The 26,364-nt window shown below is 55.9% G+C and overlaps 1 protein-coding gene across 1 annotated transcript; it reads right to left on the bottom strand.

Moving 5' to 3' along the window:
• Positions 1–6,399: 6,399 nt before the first annotated feature.
• INHBB (inhibin subunit beta B) lies at positions 6,400–12,067 on the bottom strand. The gene is made up of 2 exons (XM_030800992.1): positions 11,573–12,067; positions 6,400–9,104 (listed from the first exon to the last, which is right to left on the bottom strand). Exons 1-2 carry the CDS (start codon positions 12,018–12,020, stop codon positions 8,329–8,331), a joined length of 1,224 nt encoding a protein of 407 aa, XP_030656852.1. The 5' UTR covers positions 12,021–12,067; the 3' UTR covers positions 6,400–8,328.
• Between the last annotated feature and the right edge of the window lie 14,297 nt (positions 12,068–26,364).

Genomic DNA, 26,364 nt, shown 5'->3' with positions numbered 1-26,364 from the left:
GGGAGTCAGGGCTTCTAGCCCAGAGCCCTGAAGGATAAATCACAATCAGCCAAGCAAAGGTGGGGGAAAGGAGCTCAGGGAAAGGAAGGGCATTTGGAAGGTGCAGAGGTGGAGGGTGGTGAGCTGTGGGTGGGACCCGATGCCCAAGCCTGGTTTTCAGGAGGAGGGACCCACCAGCTCCAAGGGGGGAGGTAAGCAGGGCCGGGGGCCCTGGGCAGCCCAGGGGACATCAGACTCCTTCTTCCCAGGTGCATGGATGACAGGGACAGGGTCACTGACAGCATGACCTGGAAGGGGCAGGAGAATGCCACAGGCATGTTTTGGAAAAGGATCTTCTGTGATCCCCCAGCTGCAGTGCAGCCAAGAGCAGGACCTGGGCTGTGCTCCTTCCACACTCCCATTCCCAGCCATTCTAATAGGCACGACTTGCCTAAAAAGTATCTGAGGCATCATCCTTCCCAGGAGTAAAGCAAGTAAAGCAGGTGAAGAAGTAAGGTTCCCAAAAGAACCAGTTTCTACGACTTCACACCATCACGGTTGAGGGCTGGGGGTCAGGCTATTTGTGCTGAGAGGGTCACTGAAACCCCTCCCTAGAAGAACAAGGCCACTCAGGGCCCCTCCCAGGCAGGGAGAGCTGTCGCGGAGTGGGGCTAAGCTCTGCGGCCCTGCCAGGAGAGTCGCCCGCCAGGAGCTTCCCATGCAAACGTGGATAGTAGTTCTAACTTATCTCCCTTCTATGGTTCCTGTGAGGAATGAGAGGACACCCACAAAGTCCCTCAAAGGCTGGACAAGCTCACAACGCTTCTCTGAGGGCATGGGGTGGTTCCCCGCTGGGTACGTGACTTTCCCATTAGCCTCAAAACTGGGTTGTGAGCTCAAGAAGAACCAGCACTGTTTCCATGAGACCGGGAGCTGCCTAGGAGAATCCTCCAGATCCACACACACGCATACCCACTGACACACACACACACACACACACACAGGCAGGTGCCCAGGGTGGCCAGGAAGAGTCTCCCTCCCCTGCCTGACCCGGGCCCCTGGGGACCTGGGGCCTGACTTGTGCTCCACCCACAGACCCCACAGGAAGAGGTGGGGAGGGGATTGAGCATGGCAAACCCAGCCCCCATCATTCCGGACAAGGGCTGGAACTGGCACCCGGAAACCCACCCCACCCCATCCCTCACCCCTGTCCCTGGGGCTGGGCAGAGCAGACCCCGGGAGCAGAGGTGGGTTGGAAGGCACAAGGAAAGAGGGAGGTGAGACACCAGGAGAAGAAAAGAGGGCGGAACAAGAGCCTGCTCTGCACAGGAGGGGAGGTGCAGGCAGCCTGGCACGTCCAGCTGCCCATCTGCCTCTGCATCCCGAGCAAAGACCGCTGTCCCCACCCTGGCAGCCCCTCCCCCAGAGGAGAGAAGGTCCTCCCTGGGAGGGAGTAGTTGGCTCATTCCACAATGGCTCTCTCTGCCCCACTCCCCTACTCCTCCCCACACACGGTTATGTAGCCCCAGCAGTCCAAAAACCCTTCCCTGAAATCCCACTTGAAAATGTGGTCAGTGTGCATTTTCTCAGACACTCAGAGGGTCCTCACTCTCATCAGATTCTCTGCAGGTCTGCCATGACCTCAGACAGGTCCCTCTTCCTGCTGGCAGAATGGCCATTCTCACCTGGTGGGACCTGCAGGTGTGCACAACTGATTCTGAAGGTAGCCAGACCCTCAGGGCCCCCTATGGGGATGGGGTAGGAGGAGATCTGCGGGGCAGCTGAGGGGCTCTGAAAGGCCTCCCCAGGGCATCCCCAGCAGCTCCCAGGTCCCCTCTGCCATGACAGCAGCTCTCTCTCCTACCCCAAGTGCCCCAGGGCTCAGAGACCCACGGGTCTCTTGGAAACATTGAAGGGAGAGAAGGCAGTGTCTGGAGGGCCTGCTCCTCTGAGGGCCTAGGGTGGCTCCCCGCTGGGTATGTGACTTTCCCAGTGACCTCGAAACTGGGTTGTGAGCTCAAGAAGAGCCAGGCCCAGGTCTTCCCCTCGAATAGCTATGAGGCCTCAGGCAAGAGGCTCAACTTCCCTGAGCCTCAACTTCCTCATCAGTAAAATGGGCACATCTCACCTGCCCAAGAGGGAGATTATAAAGATTAACTACAAAGCTGCTGCAAAGCACTGTATCTGACAGCAGTAAACAATAAATGGTAGTCAACATCATCATCGCCACACCTCTGTGAATATTCATTGATGAATAATTGAGAATGAAAGAAGGCCTCTCAGAGGAAGGGCAGGCCTCTGGCTGGGCACCCAGCACTATTCCTGACACAGAGAATGTGCTGGAAAACAGCAAAACAACTCAAGAGCATGGCCCTTCTAACCAGGTGAATGCTCACAACCCCCTTAAGGTAGGCACTGTCATTGCTCCATTTTACAGAGGATGACTCTGAGAGGCTGGGCCAGGCTACAATCGCAAAGCCAGGTAGGCCGACCTGTAGCCCATGCTTCCAGTGACTAGTCACAATGACAATTGTTCAGCCCCCGCCCTCCAACCCTGGGTGCAACAGCCATCTCACCCGCCTGGCCAGAGATGGTGCATGGACGGCTGGGTGTTTGGTTTCCCCACAGCCACAGAGAAGAACAGCTTGGTGCACAGTTGCCACTGATGCCTCAGGCCAGAGCCAGGGCAGGAGTTGGGGAGCAACAACTCCTGCCCTGGAGTGAATGCTGAGAACACCCTGGACCGCAGCCTCCCCTCTCTTCCGGGTAGACCCCAGAACAGCTGCCCCTCCCCTCATCCCTCCTCCTGGGCAGCCCAGGGGCTGTGAGTGACTCTGGAAACAGCTGGCTGGGGACAAGTCCTAGAGCTGTGCAACTTTCAGTGAATGGCTGCCTTGCTCTCGGCCTTTGTTTTCTCGTTTACACAAGGGGGATAATACCTGTTCCCCCACCTCCAGATTGTTGTGAGCACTACACTGAGATGAGGGATGAACCCCTGCACATAACAGCAGGCACCGTGGGAATGTTTGTTGAGTGACTGAATGACTGACCAGATGGTACCTTTCTCCCTTTAAAGTGCTCTGGCTTTGAGGTGACCCCTAGCACACTGTGTAGCCAGAGCACAGCATCAGGGGCTGTGAAACCATACCGAGGACAACTGCACAGGCCACAGAAATAGTGCCTGCGCCGGACCTGCTCAGGATCTGCCGGGTATGAGGGTGATCACAGATTCTAACTGCAAGATGATAACTACCCCAATCACAACATACATAACTGGTTAGATGCATCACCTCTCCATAAGGAAGAAAACGAAAATGGCAAGACATACACACAGCCAACCATGCAACCACACCCCTACAATCACAGTCTCAAACCCCACACACAGTCTCACACACTCACCCACACAGCCTCACAACCTCAAGGCCAGCCAACCGTACACTACAAACTCACAGCCAACCGTGCACGCCCACAATCACAGTCTCAAGCCCCACGTGGCTCAGCATACACAGTAACACCTACCATCACAAAACAGTGCATCACCAACGCTCACCCACCCACAATACCCAGGCCACACCCATGAGCAGCAATGCCCACCTCACACACGCACAGCCTCACACACCAGTGACTGCCCATCCACAGTCGCCACATGACACAGAGCCCCCACAGCCGCCATGCTCACACCCCACGCCTCATCTACAGCCAACCACCATCAGCAGGTCTTTCAAAGCCCACCCCGTAATTTGTCATTTGCTCCCATTGAAAGCCTAGAAACAGGGCTGGGGGCACTCCCAGGGCCTCTCCCCACGGAACGGTGTTTGATTTCTACTTTTTGCCTGCAAAGCCACACTTTCTTAAGCCCCCAGCAGTTTTCATGGCTTGGTGGCCACCTGTGACCTCCCACCCCCATTCCTATCCTCGCTCTTGGTCCTCAAGGGAGCTCTAGGCAGCTGCAGGATTCTCCAAGTTGTGATGGCCTACAAGTCCCTGGGGCATCTGCAGCAATAGTTCCCACCCGGCCTTGCAGTGGGTCTGGGCAGACGCGATGCTGGGCTGGCCTGCGCTCCGGGTGAGTCAGGAGCCCAGCCACAGTGCAAGAGGCTGCAGGGACACCATGGCCTGGAGCTCTGGTAGAGGCCGAGGCAATAGTACCACGCCATGCCACGAGTAACAGGTATAAAGCTCTGACACCTAGTAGCCCCTCCTAAATGCTGGCCCCACCCCTGGGCTGCGCCACAGGGCACTCTGTGTGCCCCACTCTAAGCCAGACCCTGGGAGGGAGAGCTGGGACAGAAAACACAGACAGAGCATATGGTTGGAGGCTCTAAGTACTGAGCCCCTCAGCTGCCTGTCTGGGAAATCGGGGGAGCAGAGGTGAGGCAGGTGTGGGTGCTGTCCTGACCCCAGTGCCCCAGCCCAGGCCATGGGCTCCACTGAGTCACTGAGGACTTGGGGCATGTTTGAGGGTCAGGGTGACCCCCACATGGTGGGATCCCAGGCATGGTGGTAGATGGGTGGGGGAGGCATTTGAGGTGGGTGGGGATGGCAGCCTTCTGGCTCAGGCAGGCCCTTCCTGTCCCACTGGTCCCAGGTGGGGCTGGGGATGAGTATGAGAAGCCAGCAGCCTGGAAGCCGGAAGAGGCAGGGAGGGCTGGAGGAAAGAAGGGCTGGGGACCTTGAAGTCCAGCAGCAGGGAGTCCAGCCAGAGGCACTGGACCTGGGGGCAGAGCTGGGCTCCAGGGACATTTTCAGAGAAAGGCAGGGCCCTTGGGCCGGGCCACTGGGGAAATAAGAGGAGCAGACGGGAGAGGCTAGAGCATCGCGTAGGGGGAAGCAGAGCAAGGGGAGCGGTGACCACAGCAGCACAGGAGGCTGCAGGGCCCTGCTGGAGTGGGGACATCCAGCTGGGACAGGAGACCAGTGCCTGTCCTCACTGCCCCTCTCAGCAACAGGAACTGCTGCCCACCAGTGCCCCCGGGGGCCAGACCCCACCGGGACAGGAGCCAGCATAGGGCAGCAAAGTCACTCAGGGACCAGGTCAGCCAACTCCAAGGCCTTGTGCCCCTGGGGTCCCCAGGTCCTTCCTGGGGCTACTTCGAGACTCACGGGGCCATCCTGTGATGCTCAGCCCAGAAGGACTTTGGTAGGTGCTCAGTGTCCAAACAGCAGAAGCACCTCAGTGACACATCGCACCTCCTGGCCACTACCTGAAAAAAGTCCCAGGGCAGCGGGAAGGCAGGGCTGGGCTGAGGGCCTAGTGCCACCAGCAGCTAGGCCTAGCCCCCCGCAGAGCAGAGGGCAGAGACCTCGTGACTCACTGCCTGAAATGCACAGGCCAGACCTGTCTTTATGACACTTTCTTCTTTGCCCCTATGAATTACAGTAATACTGTCTCACAACTTCACGATAACCAGTCTTCCCCTCAGGCTGAAAGCCTGGCAGGGCAGTAGTTCCCTTGGTTGGGCAAAGAATGCAAAAAGAAAAGGCTAGAAGGCTGCCTCCTGCCACCAGCCGGCTGTGCTGATTGAGCTATACCCCTCTAGCTGTCTGGGCCTCCCTCAGTTTCCCACTACCTTGATGAGGTTAGATGCTCTCTCAAGTGCCATGTGCTCGAATGTCCTGAGATTGTCTGGGAAGACCACATGCTACCCAAACCCCAGGGCGGAGCCCCAGCAGCCCTGCAGGGCCTCAGACGAAGGCAAGGGCACAGGGCTGCAGTCCTCCAAGGAAACGGGTGGGCTCAAACACCCAGGGTCCCTGTCCTGGCTGTGTGATCTCAGGCAGGCTCTGAACTCTCTAAGCCTCAGATTTTCAAACTCTGGGAAATGCAGACAAAGCCACTTTCCACAAAGACGTGATGCTGCATGGTAACAGCAGGACTCGGCAGGTATCCCAGTTATACCTGCGCAGTGGACCATTATTACTATACCGCCCCTACCACCACTCTCCACTGGGAAAACCCCCTCAGGAAGGGCTCCTTTGTGCACTCATGGCCTGACTCTGTTTACCCTTCTATCCCAAGATACCAAGCCTCTTCTGGGTCCCAGTCACCTCCAAATAGAGGTGAGCAGAGGTTAGCTGGACTTCAGCCTTCAGGGTTTTACATTTCCACCTGGGGATGGGGGCTTACCCAGCACTTGCAAATGGTAATGGATGTGGCCTTGGTGAAACATAATCAATCTTGGGACTAGAAGGGTAAACAAATGTGTAATTCATGAATTTGTTAATTGTCCTTCATTTTGATCTTCTGCCATTTTTCCTGTAATCTCTGCCCGACATACATCTCATGGCAAGGATGCAGAGATGCCAGGAGCAGGCCGTGGAGGCTGCTGGCATCCAACCTGGACACCTGGACTGGCCTTCCTCCCAGATGCCCACCTCTAGCCCAGGCCTCCCTGCCCCAGACATCACACAAGGCAGGAGGCCCGTGGCACTCAATCTTTTATTTTCTTAAACTGTACACAAACGTAAAATACTTTAACAGCAAGTCTATGGGAAAATTGTTTGGTTTTAAATTATGATGAAACAGAACCTAAGGGGAGCTTTATTAAATAAACATAAAGATGGGGATTTAAGGATACACACCTGCATTCTATCATAGTCATTTTTACTCTACCTTCTGGGTGTGTAAGGATGGAAAAGACACATCAAACCGAATAAACAAAATCCATTCATACCCTGAAACGCTGGCAGGCCACTCAAGGGACTGTTCAGAACGTCTACCTCATCTCAGATGGCCTCACCGTCTAATAAAATTAAAACTGATCTGTTGGCCTCTTTGGTTCCAAAATTATGTATAATACATTTAACTGTATTCATTTTTTTTGCTGCTATAAAAATAACTTCTTTTTTCAAATGGCAGTTTCTGACTAATCATGCAACTAAATCAGTGCAAACATTAAAAGCAATCATTCGCTTAAAAAAGAAGCAAAGGATTTCATTTCAAGTATAAAAAATATAAAAAGAGTCGTACGAGTCCATTTCGTCTAGTGTGGGTCAACCCTTTAAATTGCATAGTTCACGTGGCACTTGGACATCTAGAGGGCGAGCGAGTTCGGTGCTCGGCCAAGGGCCACTTCTGGACACACGCAGATCGGCAAGTGCTATGTCATGTGCGTTCAGGCAGGTCTGCAAGTGCTATGCGGGCAGGCAGGCGGGCGGGCAGGTGAGTGGGCAGGGGCCACATCCATGGCCGGCCCTGATGGCTGGGGCCCACGTGGGCAACTTCTGCAAATCAGCTGAAAGCCTTCCCCATCTCTCCAAGACCAACTAGGCTGCTCCCCTCCCTTGGCCTCTGCTGAGGGGACACCTCCCAGCCTCAGCAGTTCAAGAATGCCTCCTCCCCGCCATTTCCTCCTGCGGTCTCATCCCCTTGCCTAGGGGTCATTCCCACCAGTCCCCAAACCAGTCCTAGAGGAATGTCCCCAATGAAGGGCACAGATTGCAACTGTTTTTCTTTCCATTTAGAACAATTCAGATTTTCACTTAAAAGGTCATACCTGGTAGAAAAGTCCTTTTTCAGTTATACAACTGGCAAGGATGACCTGTCAACTGTTGGAGATCAGTTAAAGCATCAAATTTAGCCCCCTCTTCTCTCCCTCCCTCCCCACCCCAAAAACAAACACACACATAAGTCATGTCAGAGGCCCAAGCGACAAACAGTCAAACGGTCATTGCCCCTGCTCCCAGGTCTCTGACGGGTTGTGTCCTTTCTGGGTTTCTTTCCCTCGACAAGGGCATTGGAAGGACAGGCTCCCCAGGCCTTGAAGCACGAAGGATCCCAGGCTGGGGAAGAAGCAGACATCGAGCCAGGCAGAGCAGGCCTGGTAAAAGCCACGGGGCACACGCAGCCTCCGCCTGGCTGTGCTCCCCACCCCTGCATCTGCTTTTCCTCTCCGTGGCTCTCTCTCTCTCTCTGTGTCTCTGTCTTTGTGCTTTTATGTGTGCTCGGAAGGCGCAATTCAGAGTGGCCGGGCCAGCTGGTGGGAATGGTGGCTGCTCACCCTATTCTCTCCGACTGACAGGCATTTGTAGCTAAGCTGCCATTTGTCACCGCATCCATTTGCTGGTATCCTGGAGGCTGCTGTGTGGGTGGCAGGATGCGTCTGGCTGTGCGTGGCTACGTGTGCATTTTAAAGTATTTCATGTCAGTTGAGGGTTCTCGCTCTGGTTTTGACTGGTTGCTCTACGAAGTTGTAGAAAAATATCTCAGGCCACACCCTGGCACTATCTCCACAGCCCCACAGAATGACTGTGCTCAGCCCACCGTGTACCCCCGTTCCCGCGGGGGCTGGAAGAAGCCCACCTGGGACTGTCCTCCGTGCCCCACCACCGTGCCCCTGCCTTGCACCGTCAGGCGCAGCCGCACTCCTCCACAATCATGTTGGGCACGTCCCGCTTGACGATGTTGTACTCATCATCAAAGTACAGCATGGACATGGTGCTCAGCTTGGTGGGGATGCAGCAGGAGTTCACCGTGCCGGGGTTCAGGCCCCGCATGCGATACTGGTTCACCACAGCCGTGTGGAAGGAGGAGGCGGAGCCGGGGACCCCTGCCAGGTAGGCTGGGCAGCTGCCCTCACAGTAGTTCCCGTAGTAGCCGGTGGGTGCTATGATCCAGTCGTTCCAGCCGATGAGGCGGAAGTCAATGAAGAACTGTTGCCTGCAACAGAGGTTGGTCCGGCCATCGCACTCCAGGCCTCGCTTGCGAATGCGGTGCCTGCTGTCGCCCAGCCGAGCCTGCACCACCACAAAGGGCCGGTGCGACTCTTCGCCTGGGTCCACGAACACCGGCACCACGGCCAGCTCCTGGCAGCTGTCACACTGCACGTCTAGGTTGAGTCGCCGCTCACCCCGCTCAAACAAGGCCTGGATGGCCTCCGTGAGTGGGAAGGTATGCCAGCCGCTGCGCTTGAGGTCCACCCTCTTCTCCACCATGTTCCACCTGTCACCGTGGCCCTGCTCCTGGAAGTACACTTTGACCCGCACCTTCCGCCGGCTGCCCTTCTCCAGGACGTAGGGCAGGAGTTTCAGGTAAAGCCACAGGCTGGCCTGGACCACAAACAGGTTCTGGTTGCCTTCGTTGGAGATGAAGAAGTATAGGCGGACCCGGGAGGAGGCGAGGCCATCTGCGGAAAAGGGGAAGAGCGAGCCAAGTTAATTCAAGGAGAACACGAGGCAATGGGGGAAACACACTCTCTGCTGCAGGATGCTGGAATGCAACTCGCCACACAGCTGGAAAACGTTACTGACCAGAAATACCATTCCTGGGGCCAGGGCCTCTGACTGTAACCTGGGAGAGGCAGAGAAAATCGTTTCTCATTGAGAAACCCGGACCAGGTTGGGGCTGGAGGGTCCGGGCCTATAAAATCCTGCCTCACCTCTCCCAGGCCAGGGCTCCCTGGAGACAGGCTGTCAGGCCTCAAAGCACAACAGAAGAACTTGTCAGGGGGCCAAGATCTTAACAAGTTGTTATGGGTATCTGTGAAATCTGAAAAACAAAACCAGGATCGCAGGGAGGATTTTGGGGTGGGTGGTTTTAGTAGGGCTTTTTTTTTTTTTTTTTTTTGGTTAACTTAGCGCATTGCAAAATCAAGCTGAGCCACCTACCGCCTCTTTCCAGTGTTTACCTAAGTATGATCTGATCCAACCCCCAGTGGAACCTCCACTGCAAACAAGCAGGCTCTGCTCAGGTTTCTGACATAGGAACGTGTGCTTTGCAGGCTGCAGAGCCTAACCCTTATTTCCGAGTAGTTTCAAGGGACAGGACATTCAGCCTTAAAACTTGAGGTCCAATCCTTTGACAAGACTCTGGCTCCCTGTTAATGGCACGTTCAAAATCTCCAAGGAGTAGGGGAGCTGGCTAGTTAATTTTCTCAATAATTCAGCTCAACAAGAAGGAGGCTGTGCCAATCAAGAGATGACTCCCCTCTCATCCTACATTTCGGTGACCCTTGCCTCTGACAATCTACGTTTTTCTTTCCTTTTTTCTTTTCCTTTTTTTTTCCCAGGAAGAACAAATAACGAAACTCTGTGGCCAGGGCTGGTTTTATCAAACCTCCCACCATGCCCCTCCCAAGCCCCTACCTCCGGCCTCGCCTGGCTCCTCTAATAACACTGACATCTGACTTTGAAATGGGGGAAACTGCAGCCTTAAAAGCTGGTCTTGGACGAGCTGCCTGTGACCTGAATCTGTTATTTATAAGTCAAAGAGCTGGCTCCGTGAAACGGACCAGAAATATAACAGCCCCCGCTGTCATTTTGTGCCACCGGGACCAAAAGGCCTCCTCGACCTTCCAGAATCACATTTCTAACTCTGGGCCCCAAAGCACCTTTTAATCCGAGCCCTCTAATTGCATGGCGAGCTTTCCCTGACTCACTTTAGTGGACAGCTAAAACGGCAATGCATTTCTTTCTAAGCACAAACCAGCCCCGATTGTCTCTGCTTTTCTCCACACCCGGCCATGCAAAACTTTTCATCCCTTTTCATCCCCGGGCTGCCTGCTGCCTGGGGGGGTGGGGGGCATTTGCAGCCAGGGGCACAACCGCTCCCCCCACCCAGGCTCCCCGCTTGCCCCCGCCCTGACTGCACCCGGGCTTCCCCCTCTGCGACCTTCTCCGCAGTCCCCTCGGCACAAATGGGGCCGAGCTCCAGGCACAAAAGCCAGCCTGGCTCATTCAAGTCCTGAAAAGGACAGCGGAGTCGAAAGCACTTGCAGCATTTTGGCGCGGGCACATTTTTCTCCTTCTTTTAAAGTTCCGAAAGATTTTTCTCTCCCTGATTTTTATATTTAGACAGTGTTAGAGATTTGCAATCTGGGGCCGGGTGGGGGGGGGGCGGATTCCAGAAAGGAGCCATACCCTTTGTTAACTACGACTCTGCCTCTCGGGCGAGGGGTCTGCTGCAGCTGCCAGGCAAGCCGAAAGGCACGGGGCTGTCCCCGAGCCGCGGCTTTCTCTGTGTAAATGATGGACCTGTTGAGAAGCCTGCCTTCCGCCCGATTCCGGTGCCCACACAATCGGAAGAGAGGTTGCCTAGCTCTCCCCAGCGAGGCTTCAGCAATCCTGGCAAGCCCACGCCGCCGGTGATGGAAGCGGCCCCAGGGGCCTCTCACGCAGGCACACACACACACAGACACACACACAGACACACACACTCTCTCTCTCTCCTCCGGCCCACGTATATCAACAAGCACACACATCTCCATCCACACTGCTAAGCCTACACTCCGATCGTGGGAAACAAAAACATTAAGCAATCACCAAGCAAGTGCCCGCAGAGCCAGGGCCGCGCGCATCTGCCGGGAGGGGGACGCGCGCCCAGAGGCGCTGGGGCCCGATTCCCAAGAGCAGGGGTGGAGGGTCAGGCGCTCGGCGGCGGGGGGTTGAGGCAGCAGGCAGGGGTCTGCGGCCTGGGGGAAGAGGACTGCAATCCCGGCGGAGCGCGCAGGGCCACGGCCGAAGGAGCCCTGCCGAGAGTCCAGGCTGCCCCAGGGCGCGCGGGCTGCGGTGGCGGCGGCGGCAGCCGGAGCTAGCAAGGAAAGGGAGAGCGGGAGCGAGCGGGGACCGCGGCAGACAGCCGGAGGGCCGGACCCACCTGTCTCGGCGAAGCTGATGATTTCGGAAACGCGCTCCTGGCCGTCGGCGCCCGGGCTGGCGTGGCCGTCGAGGTGCGGGATCTCCACGCGGCCGTCCTCGCGCACCTTGCCCGCGTGCAGCTTGCGCAGGGCCGTGACCATGGCGGCCTTGGGCACGGCGTGCGTGATGTTGGGCCGGCCCCGCATCTGCAGGCGGCTCAAGATGTGCCGCTTCACCGCCTCCAGGAAGTCGCCGTCCACTCGGCCGAGCTCCTCCGGCCGCCGGAAGCCGCCGCACGACGTACAGGTGTCCTGCGAGCCGCCCGGGGCTCCGGGTGGCGGGGGTGGCGGCGGCGCGGCAGGCGACGGCGGGGGCGTGGGTGAGCCCCAGGCCTCAGGCCCCAGCCAGCCGGCCGCCAGCAGCAGAAGGCAGGCGGCCCCCAGCGCCCGGCCGGGCAGCCCGTCCATGGTGCGCCGCTGGCGACGAGGGCGCCCGCCGCGAGGCGAGCCGAGCCGAGCCGAGCGCAGGGCCGGGCTCCGGGCTCCGGGCTCCGGGCGCACCGCCCCGCCCCGCCCCCGCCCGCGCCCGCCCGGGCCTCCGCCCGCCCGCCCGCCGGGAGGGCCGCCGCCGGCTCACAGGGGGAGGGGGCCGGCCGGGCCTCGGGGGTTCCCGCGAGTGAGGGAAGGGGCGCCGAGGGCCCCGGGGGCCCGAGGGGCGCGCCGGGCGGGGCGGAGGTCGCGGGTCACTGCCGCACGGGCGTCTCGGGGCGCCTCGGCATCTGCAGCCTTCTCCCCATCCTTTCCGCGTCGGGGGCCCCGCAGCCCCGGCTCGGGTGAAGCGAAAGCAGCGGCAGTGAGAGCGGCGGTTCGGCCGGCGGCTGGGGAAGGTGGCGAAAGAGCGGGTCCACGCAACTTGGCCGAGACGGAAGCGAAGGCGCTGGAGCCCCCCGGAGCGGAGCCGGGCGCGGCTTGGCGCGGCGCTGCGGCGGGCGCTGCGGCGGGGCCCCGCGCTCGCACCTGAGGGCCTCGCCCTCACTGCCTCGCGCCGGGAAGGGCCGCCGGCGGCGGAGACGGGCAGGTCGTCTTCGCCGCGGGCCAGCGGGCAGTGGCGCGGAGCAAGCTTGGTGCCCGGGAGAGCCGGCCGCTCGGGCCCGCTCACAGGCGGCGCCGAGCCCTCGGCCGCGGGCCCTGCAGTCTTCCCGGCGCGTCACACGGCAAAGTTGTCTCCAGGCTCCCTGGGCGCCGCATCCACGGGCGGGCGGCCGCAGCGCGCTTCGCCGGGGCCTCTGCTCCGCCCGCCTCCTCGCAGCCTCCCTCCCTCCTTCCCTCCGCCTGCCTGCGCGGCCCGGCCGGGCGCGGGGCGCCAGGCGAGGAAGGCGAGGGGGAGGCAGGGCCCTTCTCGCCCCTGTCTCTTCTGCCTGCCGCGGCGGCGGCGAGGTCGGCTCGAGCGCCGAAAAGTCTCGCAGCGTCCCCGGGTGCGGTGCCCTCCCTCGCGCTCGCACTGGCACCCGCCGCAGGGCCGGGAGAGAGCGGGCGGGCGGCGGCGGCGTCCCCGCGCCGGGCCGCGGCACGGAGTGCGGAGCTCGCCGAGGAGGAGTTCTTCTCTTTGGCCTCTCTTCTTTTACTCTCCCCGTTTTTTCTCCCAAGGGGGAAAAAAGCCGCACAATCTCCGTATGTGCGCGCGCGTTGAAATAGACGTTGGCAGAAAAAAGGGGGGGAGGGAGGGTGTCGTCCTGCCCGTGCGAGAGGAGACTGTCCGTGCCTCCCCGCTCGAGCTTCCCGGGGTGGGGGGAGGAGGGGAAAGCGGAATCTGTTCAGGTTGGGGCTGCCCGCTCCCCGCGCTCACTCCCGCTTCCCATCGCTTTTTTCCTTTCTGCCTTCGCGAGAAGGAGGGGCGAGCCGGCCCTCTCCTTTCCCCTCCTCTCCCCTCCCACCCCCCGCAATGCCAGGCTACTTTTGCTACCTCGAAACTTTCCCACCACGTGGGCGCCCCGGACCCTTGCCCAGCTGGGCGGCCGGCGGCACCGACGGGCTCCGGGCGCTGGACCCGGGCGCTCCTCCCGGCCCACTCCCCCCTCCCCGCGGCCGCGCAGGCCCTGCCCCTGTCCCAGCTGCCGCCCTCCCCAACGGGCAGAGGCGACTCCCGCCGCCGTGGCCGCCCCCGGCCCTCCTGGGGCGCTCCCTTGCGGCCGAGCCTGGCGAGGCGAGCGGGGTGCGGCGCGGCCTGGGACGCCAGAGGCAGGCTCCGCCGGCGGCTGCCGCTCTGGGGCTGCAGTGCCCTCACCCAGCTCCCCGGGCCGCCGTCGCACGGTCCAAGGCGTGGACCCTGCGGGCTGGAGGGCGGGAAGGCAGTAGCCGCTGGAGGCCTGGCCAGCGGCTGCCTCTGCTGGGCCAGCAGGAACGCCCCGATTGTGCAGGATCCCAGGTGCGCGGCCCGGAGGCCACTGAGCCTCAGGGCTTGCGGGGCTGGCAGGGTCTACAGTACTCCACCCCACCCCCCGGGAATCCCCACTTTCGCCAGCTGACAAACTTTGGCTTCACTCAGACCCGGGTTCCACTCGGGCTCAGCCACTGCCAGCTTTGCAGGAGTGACCTTGCATAGAGTCCTCACCTTTCCTATCGCCTACCTCTTCTTCTGTGAAGGGACAGTAACACCTGTATCACAGGGGCTGGGTGGGAGGCCCAGCGAGGCAACTGGGCCAGGCTCTTCACACAACCCGATGAAGGATGGTTCTAGGGTCACCGTTCTCAGGCCACCAGACAAGGAACAGTGTCAGTGGAAACTTGACTTTCAGACCCGTCCAGGGCCCCCAGTGCAATGCCCTCCTCTGTCCTTCTTCACGCCCCCACCCGGGTCTGGGGCCGCATGACAATGCCCACAGGACACGGAGCCGTACCCCGTTCCCTCGCAACGGGCTAGACTCAAGGCAGAAGCACGATGGGAGGTCATCCTGGCTTTCCTAGGATATTGGGGAATCGGGGACGTCGGAGGCGGAGCGTGGCCTCCTGCCCCCGCCTCCCACCGCCAGTCTCTCAGGCCAGCCCTGCCACCGTGGAGCTCGGCCGGGACCGCAGGCCCGCGGCGGCCTGCAAGTCTGGAAGCCGAGCGCCCCCTCCCTCCCAATCGGAGGAAACGACCCGAAGCTGGCGGGCAAAACTAGGACGGGTGTGAGTTTGCCGACCGAAGTCAGAAGCAGGGATCCAGGAGGATCCCCGAGATGGCAGCCCTTCTGCCTCCTTAGAATCTCCACCAGGGCCAGAGTCTCTGCTCTCCCATCAGGTTGCCCTTGCTCTGCCTGGGAGCCTGTGGCCCGGGAGCCTCTGCCTCTTGGGAAGCACCTCCTGCATGGTGGCCTTGAGCCAGGGTGGCCACCTCCTGGTTTTGCTTGCATCTGCCCACCCGGCTGTCTCCATTACCACAGCCACCAGCCACTTGACAAACTCATTCTCAGACTCTCAGAGCCAGCCCAGTCTCTCCTCCTTGGCGAAGCCTTCCCTGACCCGCTTGTGCCCTGTATAGTTTTTTACCTGAGTGAGGCTCTCAGCCCAGTGCCTGGCTGTTATATCCTCCCTTGTCTGTCTCGTGCATGGGAAGCAGACCTCCTGGGCCCCATCTGGTGCCAGACCTGGCAGATGATCAGGGAGAACTTACTGAAGTAATGATTGAATGAAGAAGTGAGAGAAGCCATAAAGCCAATGAAGGAGTTCGCAGCCCCCGTTCCCCAACACAAGCCCTCACAGGAGTGTTCCTGGCCAGCCCTTCTCATTGCCAGCCCCACCTGGGCTGGACAGGGCTGTGGAAAGGGAGAGAATATGGGTGAGGGTTCCCTGCCTTCAAGACTTCAAGAAGGTGGAGCATCCTCCCCATTGACCTGGCACCAGGGAGGGGCAAAAGCCACCGTGTCCTTGCTGGTGGGAGGAGGGAAGAGGAGGTTGGGAGGAGGGTCCACACTTTGCTCCCCTAGTGGAGGAGCTGTCAGCTCCGCTGCCAGTCATCTGCTGGGAGGGAACTGGGTCAAGCGGTAGTCAGAAACCATCTGCTCGAGAAGCTGGGATTATCCCGCCCTCTGCTGATCCCCCAGCCCACGGGAGCCAAGGGTGTAAATTGAGTTCTTCCAAATCACCTTGTGTTTCTGGGGGGGGCTCCCCTTCCCCTCCTGAGGGGCAAGGACCTGTTCCTGTTGCTTCAAAGCCTCATTTAGCATCGAGCTTGGTTCTCCTTGTACTGGTAAACTCAGCCTTCCATCTCGGCTAAGGATGTGACTGCGTCTGTCAGTTTTGAATACAATAATGCACATCAGTGCTGTAGCCAACACCCTCCAAGCAACTGCAAGACCAGGCCACCCTAATGCAGGATGCTGGCTCCCTGCTGCCATCAAGGAACTCCTTGGAGAAGGCGGGAAGGAAACATGGCGACACTATAGATTCGGGCTTGCAGAAGATGGAAGAGTACAGAGCACTTCCTCTCAGGCCTTTTTTTTTTTTTTTTTTTTTTTTTTTTTTTTTTTTTTTTTTTTTTTTTTTTCATAACCCATCACTATCTGTTGAGGATGATGGAAACGTCCAAAAGTGACCAGGCAAACCATAAACGTGAGCCTTAGGGCTCATTTGCAAAACGAATTGAGAACCCAGGTGCAGTTCTTGGCCCTGCAGCTCCTGCAAGGTGTGGAGTGGAGAGGTCTTTGCACCAGTAGGCACTAGGGTTCTGGCTGGAAGAAGGCCTTTGGGAGAGTTGGACTTAGGGACCTGGCATTTATTTTTCTGTCACCGAAGCCACTATTGCCAAGTTTCACCATCATATGTCACACCTCTCCAGGGCAACTCGATCTCTGCACAGAGGAGGTGCATGCCAGGCCCAGTGCAGCAGTGTCCTGCTCAGCCAGCAGCCCTGGACACTGGCAATGGACAGCCTCAGCCTGGAGCCAGGTGGGAAGGAGAACCCAGCCAAGAGTGCCTCCTAGGGTTGGGGGTCAAGCTGTCCTTTGTAAGAGCTCAGAGACCAACATGGAGCCCCACAGAATGCCCCAAGGCCACCTCATGCCTTTGAGGTCACAGACTCAAGTCCTTGATGAAAGAGTGGACACAGGAGGGGTATTTTGATAAGACAGTGTATTTCTTACCAGGGCAGCTGGGTGGCTCCTACCTCAGGAGGGCCCTGGCAGCCATCTACATCCATAAACCCAGCAGTGGCCTCAGTGAGGATGCTTATTATCTCTGGTAGCTCATGGGCTCGGGGGGCCAAGACCTGTATTATTCATCTGTCACTGTCCAGTGTCCCACACAGCACCTGCCTCGGTGAGTGCTTATGGACTGAATGAAGTAGGGGCATCACATGGGGCAGACAGAGGAGCTGAGGTGCCCAGTGTGGCTGGGCCAAGACCCTGTAGGTCAGCAGCAGGCCCAGGACTCCAGCGCAGGCCCTGCGTTCTGGTCAGCTTGGATGGCAAGCCACTCCATGCTCCCGGGTGTGTGCTGCTGTCCCCTCCCAGCCGGTGTAAGCAGGTGGACACAGGTACATCATACCTGCTCATGTCCCCATTCTATTTCCTAAACAGGCTTTAACACAAAAGCATTTCATAGGGCTACTCATCAATTGTGGTACTTTTGAGATGATGTCCTCAGTTCCCCAACCCCTGAAATCTATTGTACGTCAGCAAGAACCATACAAACTCTTGTGTTCTGGGCCTCATTCTCAGTAAGACTGGGGAGCCTCGATGCAGCTAGCTAGAGAGGGCCCACTTCTGGTTCATCCAGCAAGGGCCTTCAGACCAATTCATGGGGCTACTGGAGGTTTTGTGAGAGTAGAATTCAACATGTTTTGAACGTCCAGGAAATTTGTGAACATTCAGGAAATATTTCAACAGCAGGCCCCCTGAGGATGGCTGTCCAAGTTGGTATATTTTCTAGAAAAAAATAGAGGTGCTAAATACAGCAGTTGGTCAGTGACCCACTTCAAATTGCTAATCACGAACTATTTCTAGCACAGAATTCCTTCCCTTTCGTTCAGTAAACGCACTGAACTAGCTGCCAGAGATCCAGCAATGCATAAGTCAGGCCTTGACACCCCCACCCCCAAGTCTACTGGGAAGACCAGTACACGAGCAGGGAGATCCTCCCTCTCCCAGGAGACCACAGGGATAAAGCTGAGGGGGAAAGACACCTAAGTCTACCAGAGGTGTCTCAGGGGAGGCAGGATTCGAACTGAGCCATGAAGCACGAGGAGGCATTTTCCAGGTGGCCCCAGGTGGACGTGAGAGAGACGAGGTGGACAGGAACTGAGGTGCCCGGGATGAACTGCGTGTGAGTAGGTCTAGGGGAGGGACCAGGTCAAGTCCAGTGTAGCTAGGCCTGGGTTTGTCAGCCCAGAAAGAGGTGGTAAGGCCAGGAGGACATGTGACCCCTTGCAGGGGTGTTCTAGGACAGTGGCAGCACTCTAGTGCCTGAGAGACCCAGCCCAGTGGGGAGGCAGTGAGAGCTAGCATGAGAACCAAAAGGGAGGAAGGGGAGGGATTGGAGTCCTTCCATTAGGACACAGGCCCGGGCAGCTCATGGGAGGAGGGGCTGAGCAAGAAGAGCTGAGGAGCCCCCTCCTCCCATTCCTGCCATGGGAGCGCCTGTAGATGGCTTCCGGGTACCCATGTGTGGCCGAGAACGCAGCGAGCTGGCCATTTTGCTACTAATAAAGGAAAAGTAGAGCATTTCTAAGGTTCCTTTGTTTAGGGTCTCCAAGCCCAACTGCATCCACTCTGGGAATACTTGGGTCCAAGTACCAAACTCCCCTTAAATGGCATGCCTCAGTCCTCAGCTGTCCTTGAGCTTCAAACTGACCTTTTTTCCACCTACTCCTCGGAGGACGAGAAGTGACCTGCCTGTCCAATGGGCCACCAGCAAAGAAAAATGCACAGCTGACCCAAGATAGCATTTCTGAGGTTCTGATGGGGGACAGGGACAACACAGAAACCAAAGAAATTACACTTGTCTACAGACAAGACATCTTTTTTGCTTTGTTGTTGTTGTTGTTTTTGTTAAGACGGAGTCTCGCTGTGTCACCAGGCTGGAGTGCAGTGGCATGATCTCAACTCACTACAACCTCTGCCTCCCGGGTTCAAGCGATTCTCCTGCCTCAACCTCCTGAGTAGCTGGGACTACAGGCACGCACCACCACACCCAGCTAATTTTTGTATTTTTAGTGGTGACAGGGTTTCACCAGGTTGGCCAGGATGGTTTTGATCTCCTGACCTTGTGATCCACCCGCCTCGGCCTCCCCTTTTTTGCTTTTTAAACAGAACCAAGAAACTCATCAATCATTTCATGTATATGAAAACTGAGGACCTCTGTCTCCAACAGCCCACACCCCCTCCGGCTGCACCAGTATGTTCCGTATTCATGGAACTCACTTCCTATGAAGGTACCACGGTAAAGCAGATCAAAAAGAGAGCCACCAAAATGTTGGGCTTTGCATAAGTTCTCCCCACCCTGACATAAGACTCTAATTGAATTTACGCAGTCAGTAAAACGGTCTCTGTCTCGCATTGAAGGGAACTCCACAGGGGGAACCACTGAGGCTGTAGAAGGAGAAAAAAACAGAGCCATTATAGCAGCTTCATCTTCCTGCAGCCAGGACCTATTGACTGGCTGGTAAAGCTCTGTTAATTTCAAGTCCTCTCAATGTTCAGCCCTTTCCCTTTTGGTCTGGGCACTGGGCAGGCTCCTGGTTCACACCATGCTCCCTGTCTTTCCTCCTCCTTCCCCACGCAGGCCCCCAAACCGCGAGTCAGGTGCTGGTCTGAGAAAGGAGGCATTTCTCACCTACCTCCCTAGCCCAGGTCATTCAGCCTCTGCAGTGCCTTCTCTTCTCCATATATTAGATTATGGGTCGAAATGCCAGAGGAAAAAAAAATGAATGAAAAGGGAAGGATTTAATTTTTGCTTGATGGATTTATTTATATCTAATTAGGAGGCCCCACTGTGAAGGGGGTAAAGTTTTAGTTCTGGCCTATTGAAGGGCAAACACCTATTGTGAACTTGCTGTCTGCATTGCTCCAAGATTCCCAGAGTCGAGCCACATGCATTTGTGATGCCAATAGAACTGTGAGCAGAGCCCAAGCCACCAGGCACTGTCCTCAACCCTCCACCTGTCAGCAGGGCCTGTCACGCAAACTGGCCTCAAGCCAGGGTTTGGAGGATGTGCCCTTCGACACCTTTCCAAACGAAAGAAGAAGAAAAAAGAAAGATGTAAAGATAGACCAGATAAATAGATAGCATCTTTAGGATGAAGAAATACAAAACATTAAAATTTCATTTGACCTTCGTCTCCCTTAGGGTGTCTAACGTTTCTCATACCCCTACAACTTCCTACTGATTCAGAAATAACTGCACAGAGCAAGACACTTAATTAGAAATAAAAAGAAGAACCTGCCAGGCATAGAAATACTGAAACACTCATCAACTGACATTAAGTAACACTGGTCAAAAGAGGTGTCACGTGCATTATTACACAATCTCTTTAGGACATCATTTGTATCTGTACATAATGTAGTTAAACTGTTATTTACCTGAGCTCAGCTAACCGTGAATCTTTTTGTAATTAAATCTATGAACACTGTCAGACACACTCACTGATCTTGCACACATTGGTGATAACTAGCCCTCCTCTCCAGCCACAGAATATATTCTTTTTTTTTTTGAGACAGAGTCTTGTTGCCCAGGCTAGACTGCAGTGGCACCATCTCGGCTCACTGCCACCTCCACCTCCCGGGTTCAAGTAACTCTCGTGCCTCAGCCTTCCGAATAGCTGGGACTACAGGCACCAGCCACCACGCCCGGTTGATTATTGTATTTTTAGAAAAGACGGGGTTTCACCATATTGGTCAGGCTGGTCTCAAACTCCTGACCTCAGGTGATCCACCTGCCTTGGCCTCCCAAAGTGCTGGGATTACAGGCGTGAGCCACCGCTCCTGGCCTCCAACCACAGAACATATTCTGGGTTCAGGGCCCCTCAGGTTGGTCTTTAGCCCTTCCTGATGCCTCTAACTATTGTTCAAAAAGGTTCTTGTATTCATTCCACATGTATGCAGAGGACCTAGTAGGAACAGAACACTGTACCAGGCAATGACTGGGCTACAGCACTGTGCTGACTTCAGATCGATAAGCAGAGAGGGCGGACACCTTGGCAGCAAGCACCAGGCCCCACAGAAGGCAGTATGGAGGGAGCAAATGAGCAGGACAGGCCCTGGCACAGTGGAGCTTGCAGGAGATGGAGGGCCAACGGGAGCTTGGGGGAGAGCTGCCTGGGCCTGCGCTGGGGGCTGGAGCCACCCTGGAGAAAGTAGGGCCCAGCCGGTCAGGGTCGGGGAACAGGGTCTGGCCAGGGCCTTCCAGACAGCAGATTCCTAAAGGCCAGACCGGGGTCGTGGTGATTTCGTGGGATCGTGGTGACTTTGCAGTGCCACCACACCAGCCCTGAGCTGCTTCCTCTGCTCTGCTTTTTTGGGACAGAAGAGAACCTTGGGCACTTAAGCCGCCACTATTTGGGGTTTTCCACTATGTGCAGCCAGACCTAATGGTAACTGAGTCAAGAGGCATAGGGTTGAAATGGGAGCTGGGAGGCAGGAGAAAACGAAGATGAGAAACAGAAAGGGGCAGTTCAGGGAGGTGGAAGGAAACCAGGACAGGTGGTGTCCTGCAGCCAGGGGGTGGCCAGGGAGGCCAGGCACAGCAGGGTGGGCTCTGAAGGAGGCAGGAGAGGGCGCTGCAGGTGACAGTATGCCAGAAAGGGCAGGAAGTGGGTGGTCTCTGAATGTAAAAAGTGACCAGAACAGGGAAGACACTGGGGATGCATAAGGGCATGGTCTGCCCTGCTGATTCAGGTCCACAGGGAGCCCGGAGCTGCGAGACTCCAGCTGGGAAGCCCCCAAAAGTGGGAGCTAAGGGATGGCTGATGCAACTGGCTTCTGACCAACGATGCCGGAGCCGGGCAAACACTGGGGCCGTTTCCTCAAGCAGGTGCCTGTGCCTGGTCTGCCCTGGGTGCAGGGTGTGCTGCTTTGGGAGAAAAGTGGTGGCAGCCGAGCCTGGCCCATAAAACACGCAGACTGATGAGCTGCAGCTCCGTGTATGTTACAGTAGGAAGAACCATTCTCCAATGGAGATGTCGTTCATTTCTTTACTGCCTCACTCCTATCTTGCAATATTTTTCAGTGATTCTCCCCTATTCAGGAAAAAGATCCAATTCCTTCTGCTGCCTAGGAGGCTTTTTATCCAGCCCCTACGGCCTCCAGCTTCCCATGAAGTAGCCCCTTCCTCCTCCCCCACAACTCACGCACTGACTCTCTCTCCTCCAGCCACTGAAAGCTACTCCAATGGACCGAACAGACCCTGGATCTCTAAAATGACCAATCTTCCCAGCTTGCCTGGGATGAAGGGTTTTCGTGGGCCATAGGACTTTCTGTGGTAAAACCAGGACAGTCCCAGACAAACCAGGTCATGCTACATACCTCGCCCTTTCATGTCTTTACTTCTATTATTTGCTCAGCCTGCAGCTCCTTCCCCTGAACCTGTGAGGAAGACACTCTCTGAGGGAAGACACTTCCCCTGAACGAGGAAGAACTCTGTGAGGAAGACACTCGACACCATCCAAGCTTGCCTCCAGCATCACCGCCTCCCTAGAGCTTCTCCTAATCAGCCCCTGACTCTCTTAAAACCACAGAACCTACCACGTGGTCCTCTGTGCCTTTTTGGTAGCCTGCATAGAACTCCAGCACAGCACTTCAGTACTTTACTGTCTAGGCCGGGCGTGGTGGCTCACCCCTGTAATCCCAACACTTTGGGAGGCTGAGGTGGGTAAATCACTTGAGGTCAGGAGTTCGAGACCAGCCTGGCCAACATGGGGAAACACCACCTCTACTAAAAATACAAAAATTAGCCGGGCGTGGTGGTGCACGCCTGTAATCCCAGCTACTCAGGAGGCTGAGGCAGGAGAATAGTTTGAACCCGGGAGGCGGAGGTTGCAGTGAGCCAAGATCATGCCACTACACCCCAGCCTGGGCGACAGAGCAAAACTCCGTCTCAAAAAAAAAAAATACTTAACTGTCTAGATGCGCTGCATTCTCTGTCATAGCCTCTAATGTCACATGTGCCTTGTGAAATGTGGCCCTGATGCCAGACACCTGCCACTCTCCATTCTCCCTTCCCCCCCCTTCCTCATCCAAACAATCACAAGCCCCTAGGCTTCTGCCTTCTAAGTCTCTCCGAAGCCTCCTGAGGCTGGCTGTGGCGTTCCTGTATTTTGGTACCTCAGTCTTCTATCTACACACGCTGTTGTCTGTTGTCCAATCTGAGCTTCCAGAGGACAAGGAGCTACGCTGTCTTTACATCCCAATGCTGCAGCAGGCCCAGCAAGTCATGGGTGAGCCACAAGTGTTTGCTGGGCTATTTTCAAATACAGCAGAAGGGATTCTGTGATGTGTGGCCACACCCAAGACCAGTTTTTTTCAGAAACTTCTGAAAAGTCATCACATTCCACACATTCATTTAACAAGTAACTTACTAAACACCTATCATATGCAAAGCCTAGGAGAGAAAGCGGTGAACAAGACAGTCAAAACCTCTGTCCTCATGAAACTTACAATCTAAGGGGGGAAACAGACAATAAGCGTGTTTTACAAAGTAATCTCAAAGAGTGAAAGTGCTATGAATTTTTTTTTTTGAGATGGAGTCTCGCTCTGTCGCTCAGGCTGGAGCGCAGTGGCGCGATCTTGGCTCACTGCAAGCTCCGCCTCCCGGGTCCACGCCATTCTCCTGTCCCAGCCTCCCGAGTAGCTGGGACTACAGGCACCCGCCACCATGCCCCACTAATTTTTTGTATTTTTTGTAGAAATGGGGTTTCACTGTGTTAGCCAGGATGGTCTCCATCTCCTGACCTTGTGATCCACCCACCTCGGCCTCCCAAAGTGCTGGGATTACAGGCGTGAGCCACCGTGCCCCGCCAGTGCTATGAAATTTTTTAAAGGAGCTTAAGGAGAAGCAGACTGGTTAGGGGCTAAGTCAGGAAAGGCTTCTCTAAAGAGGTCAAAAGATACAAAAGAAGAAGTCACAGAGATCTGGGGGAAGAGCTTCAAGATGGAACTAAGCTTGGAATGTTCAAGGAGCATTGAGAGAAAACCAGCATGCATGATACATGGCAAAGCTAGAATAGAGCGGTTGAAGGAAATTAGAGAGGTCGAGACTAGATTACGTCAAGCTTTGCAGGTTTTACTTCTTAGGATTAGATTCAATCAGCCTCCATCAGTGGCTAACACAAGATATTTCTTACATCAGAGAAGTTCAGAATTAGGAATTCCGAGCCTGGTATGATGACTCTGTGGTCATCTGGCAGCCCTGCTTCATCTGTCTCTCTTATGAAGTTTTCATCGGCAAGGTTGCTTTATATCACAAGATGGCTGCTAGAGCACCATCCATCACATCTCTATTCTAAGCAGTAGAAAGGAGGAAAGCACGGAAGAGGAAAAATTTTGCATTCTCCCAGCTGAGTCAGCTCCCTTGAAAGGACAATACCAGAAGCCCCACTCAACAGCTCTGCTTTCATCTCATTGGCCACCCCTAGGTTATAAAGGAGGCTGGGAAATACAGGCATTTAACTGGGTACTGTGCTGCTCCAGATAAAAGAAGGGTTCAATCAGAAAGTAAGACACACAGAATAAATACTGGGTGTAAACCCCATCTCTACTAAAAATACAAAAATTAGCCAGGCGTGGTGACGTGCACCTGTAGTCCCAGCTACTCGGGAGGCTGAGGCAGGAGAACTGCTTGAACCCAGGAGGCGGAGGTTGCAGTTAGCTGAGGTCGCGCCATTGCACTCCAGCCTGGGCGACAGAGCAAGACTCTGTTTCAAATAAATAAATAAATAAGAATAAATACTGGGTGTGCCCAAGGGTGTGGAAAGGAGCCTGGGCTGCATTCTAACTACAATGAGAAGGATTTAAAAAGGGCTGCTGTGATTTGATTTACCAGATGAGAAGATCGCTCTGGCTACAGGTGGAGGGGGAACTATAACCGGGAGGAGTGGAAGCAGGGAGATGAGTTAGGTGCTGTTGCAATAATCCAGGTGAGAGATGAGGGTGGCTGGGCTAGCGCTTCAGCGTGGAGGAGGTGAGAAGTGGCTGGATTTGCCTCTGCTTGGGGGCTAGTGCCAATAGACCTGGCTGAAAGATTGGGTGTGGGTATGAAGGAAAGACAGACACAAGAAGATGGATCCCAGGTTATGGGGCTGAGCCAGGAGGAAGATGCCATTCATGGGGCGGGAAGGGATGGGGAGAGACCCAGGACAGTGAAAGTTCTGCTTGGGTATATTGCTTTCGAGAGGCCTGTTAGGTGCCGAGTGCAACTGCTGAAGAGGTAGTTGGATGGGGAAGTTTGGGATTCAGGGCAGAGGTCACACCATTTTGGGAGCCACCAGTAAATGGCTGGTATTGAAACCCAGGGGCCAGATGAGTTCACTCAGTGAGAGGGTGTTGATGAAGAGAAGAGGGCCAAGAAGGAACCCTGGGGCACTTTGGCCTTTGAAGGCCAGAGAGCCAGCAAAGGAGGAGGAAAACAGGCCAGCGTGGTGGAGAGGGAATGAGGGCAAAGTGCCAAATGCTGCGAGCATGGAGTACGATGAGAACAGGAATGCACCCGGGATGTTGCCACGTGGAGATTGGTAGGGACCCTGATAAGAGCCAAGAGCTATCGCAGTAGAGTGGGGGAGGAAGGCCTCAGAAAGAATGGCTGATGAGCGAGTGGACCTGCCAGGAAACTCTTCCCAATGGTGGTGTTGCTGTGGAGGGTGGGAGAGAAATGCATGGAGCTAGAGGGAACATGCAGTCGGGGGGGTTCCCCCACCAACAAGCCCTGGGGCTCCCACGCCTCCACCACCAGGCCTCAGTGGTCATTTCACAGTTCCTGTCACTTGCACTCCAGCACAGAGCATATCACAGCCCGGATACAAGAGTTTTTTCCACCCACTCCAAGGATTGGGCTCAGAGGAAACAATTAGAAGCCTCCAGTTACTCTCTGGGGCTCTAAGGGCTCCTATCTGGAGACCTGGCCCTCTGGGCTCAGCCGCTAACAAAAGCCATCCCCTGTGTCCCCACGGTGACCGATCAAAGCGCCACCTGTAGTGAGTTATTTAAGGAGAAGAGCTGGGCTTATGGAGGAACTGTGGAAAGATCACAGGCTATCTTCAGAGAAGCTGCTGGTGGAATTCCCAAGTCCTTACTGGGTTTTGGGCTTGATTACCCACTTAGTGCCCAGCTGGTCATCATCATGTTTGCCAACGACCAGAGGGAAAAAAAATTGCCTCCAAAATTTATCAGCAGCCAGGTCACCACCTTTGCTGTGAGATGAAACTACATCTGAAGAATATTTATTCTGGGGAGAGGAGAAGGGGAATGGCAGAATGGTTCATTTCAAACTTTAGTGGCTTTGTCTGGGTTTTGCTCAATCCCCAGCTAACGGCTAAACTATCTGAACTCCAAACCAAAATAAATACACCTCTGAAGTGAAACAATGTTATTACATCAAGGCTGATGTAATGGTTCCAAACCATGAGAAAATAATAGTCCAGCATAATGGGTCCCTCTGTTTAGCCAGAGGAAAGGCTGGGCTTCTGGCTCCTTGTCAACTGGAATTTGGCGTTTTCTATCATGGTTGAGCTGGGTGTGTGTATCTGTGTGTGAGACCTAATTAACGATGCTTTAGGACTTGTGGTGTGAAAGTGTACAGATAGATATTAAAATATAATTGAGGGGTACAGAGTAGGTCTCTGGACCAA

Source organism: Nomascus leucogenys, chromosome 20 (assembly GCF_006542625.1).
Source record: "Nomascus leucogenys isolate Asia chromosome 20, Asia_NLE_v1, whole genome shotgun sequence".
In the NCBI taxonomy this organism is placed as follows: Eukaryota; Metazoa; Chordata; class Mammalia; order Primates; family Hylobatidae; genus Nomascus; species Nomascus leucogenys.
The sequence above is the reverse complement of the archived record's forward strand: the minus strand, read 5'-3'. Positions and strand labels throughout refer to the sequence as shown.

Excerpts from the sequence above, each read along its gene's own strand:
- INHBB (XM_030800992.1), bottom strand. The coding sequence starts at position 12,020 with ATGGACGGGCTGCCCGGCCGGGCGCTGGGGGCCGCCTGCCTTCTGCTG. Across the intron at positions 9,105-11,572 it reads CATCAGCTTCGCCGAGACAG|ATGGCCTCGCCTCCTCCCGG; the intron begins GTGGGTCCGGCC and ends CCTTTTCCGCAG.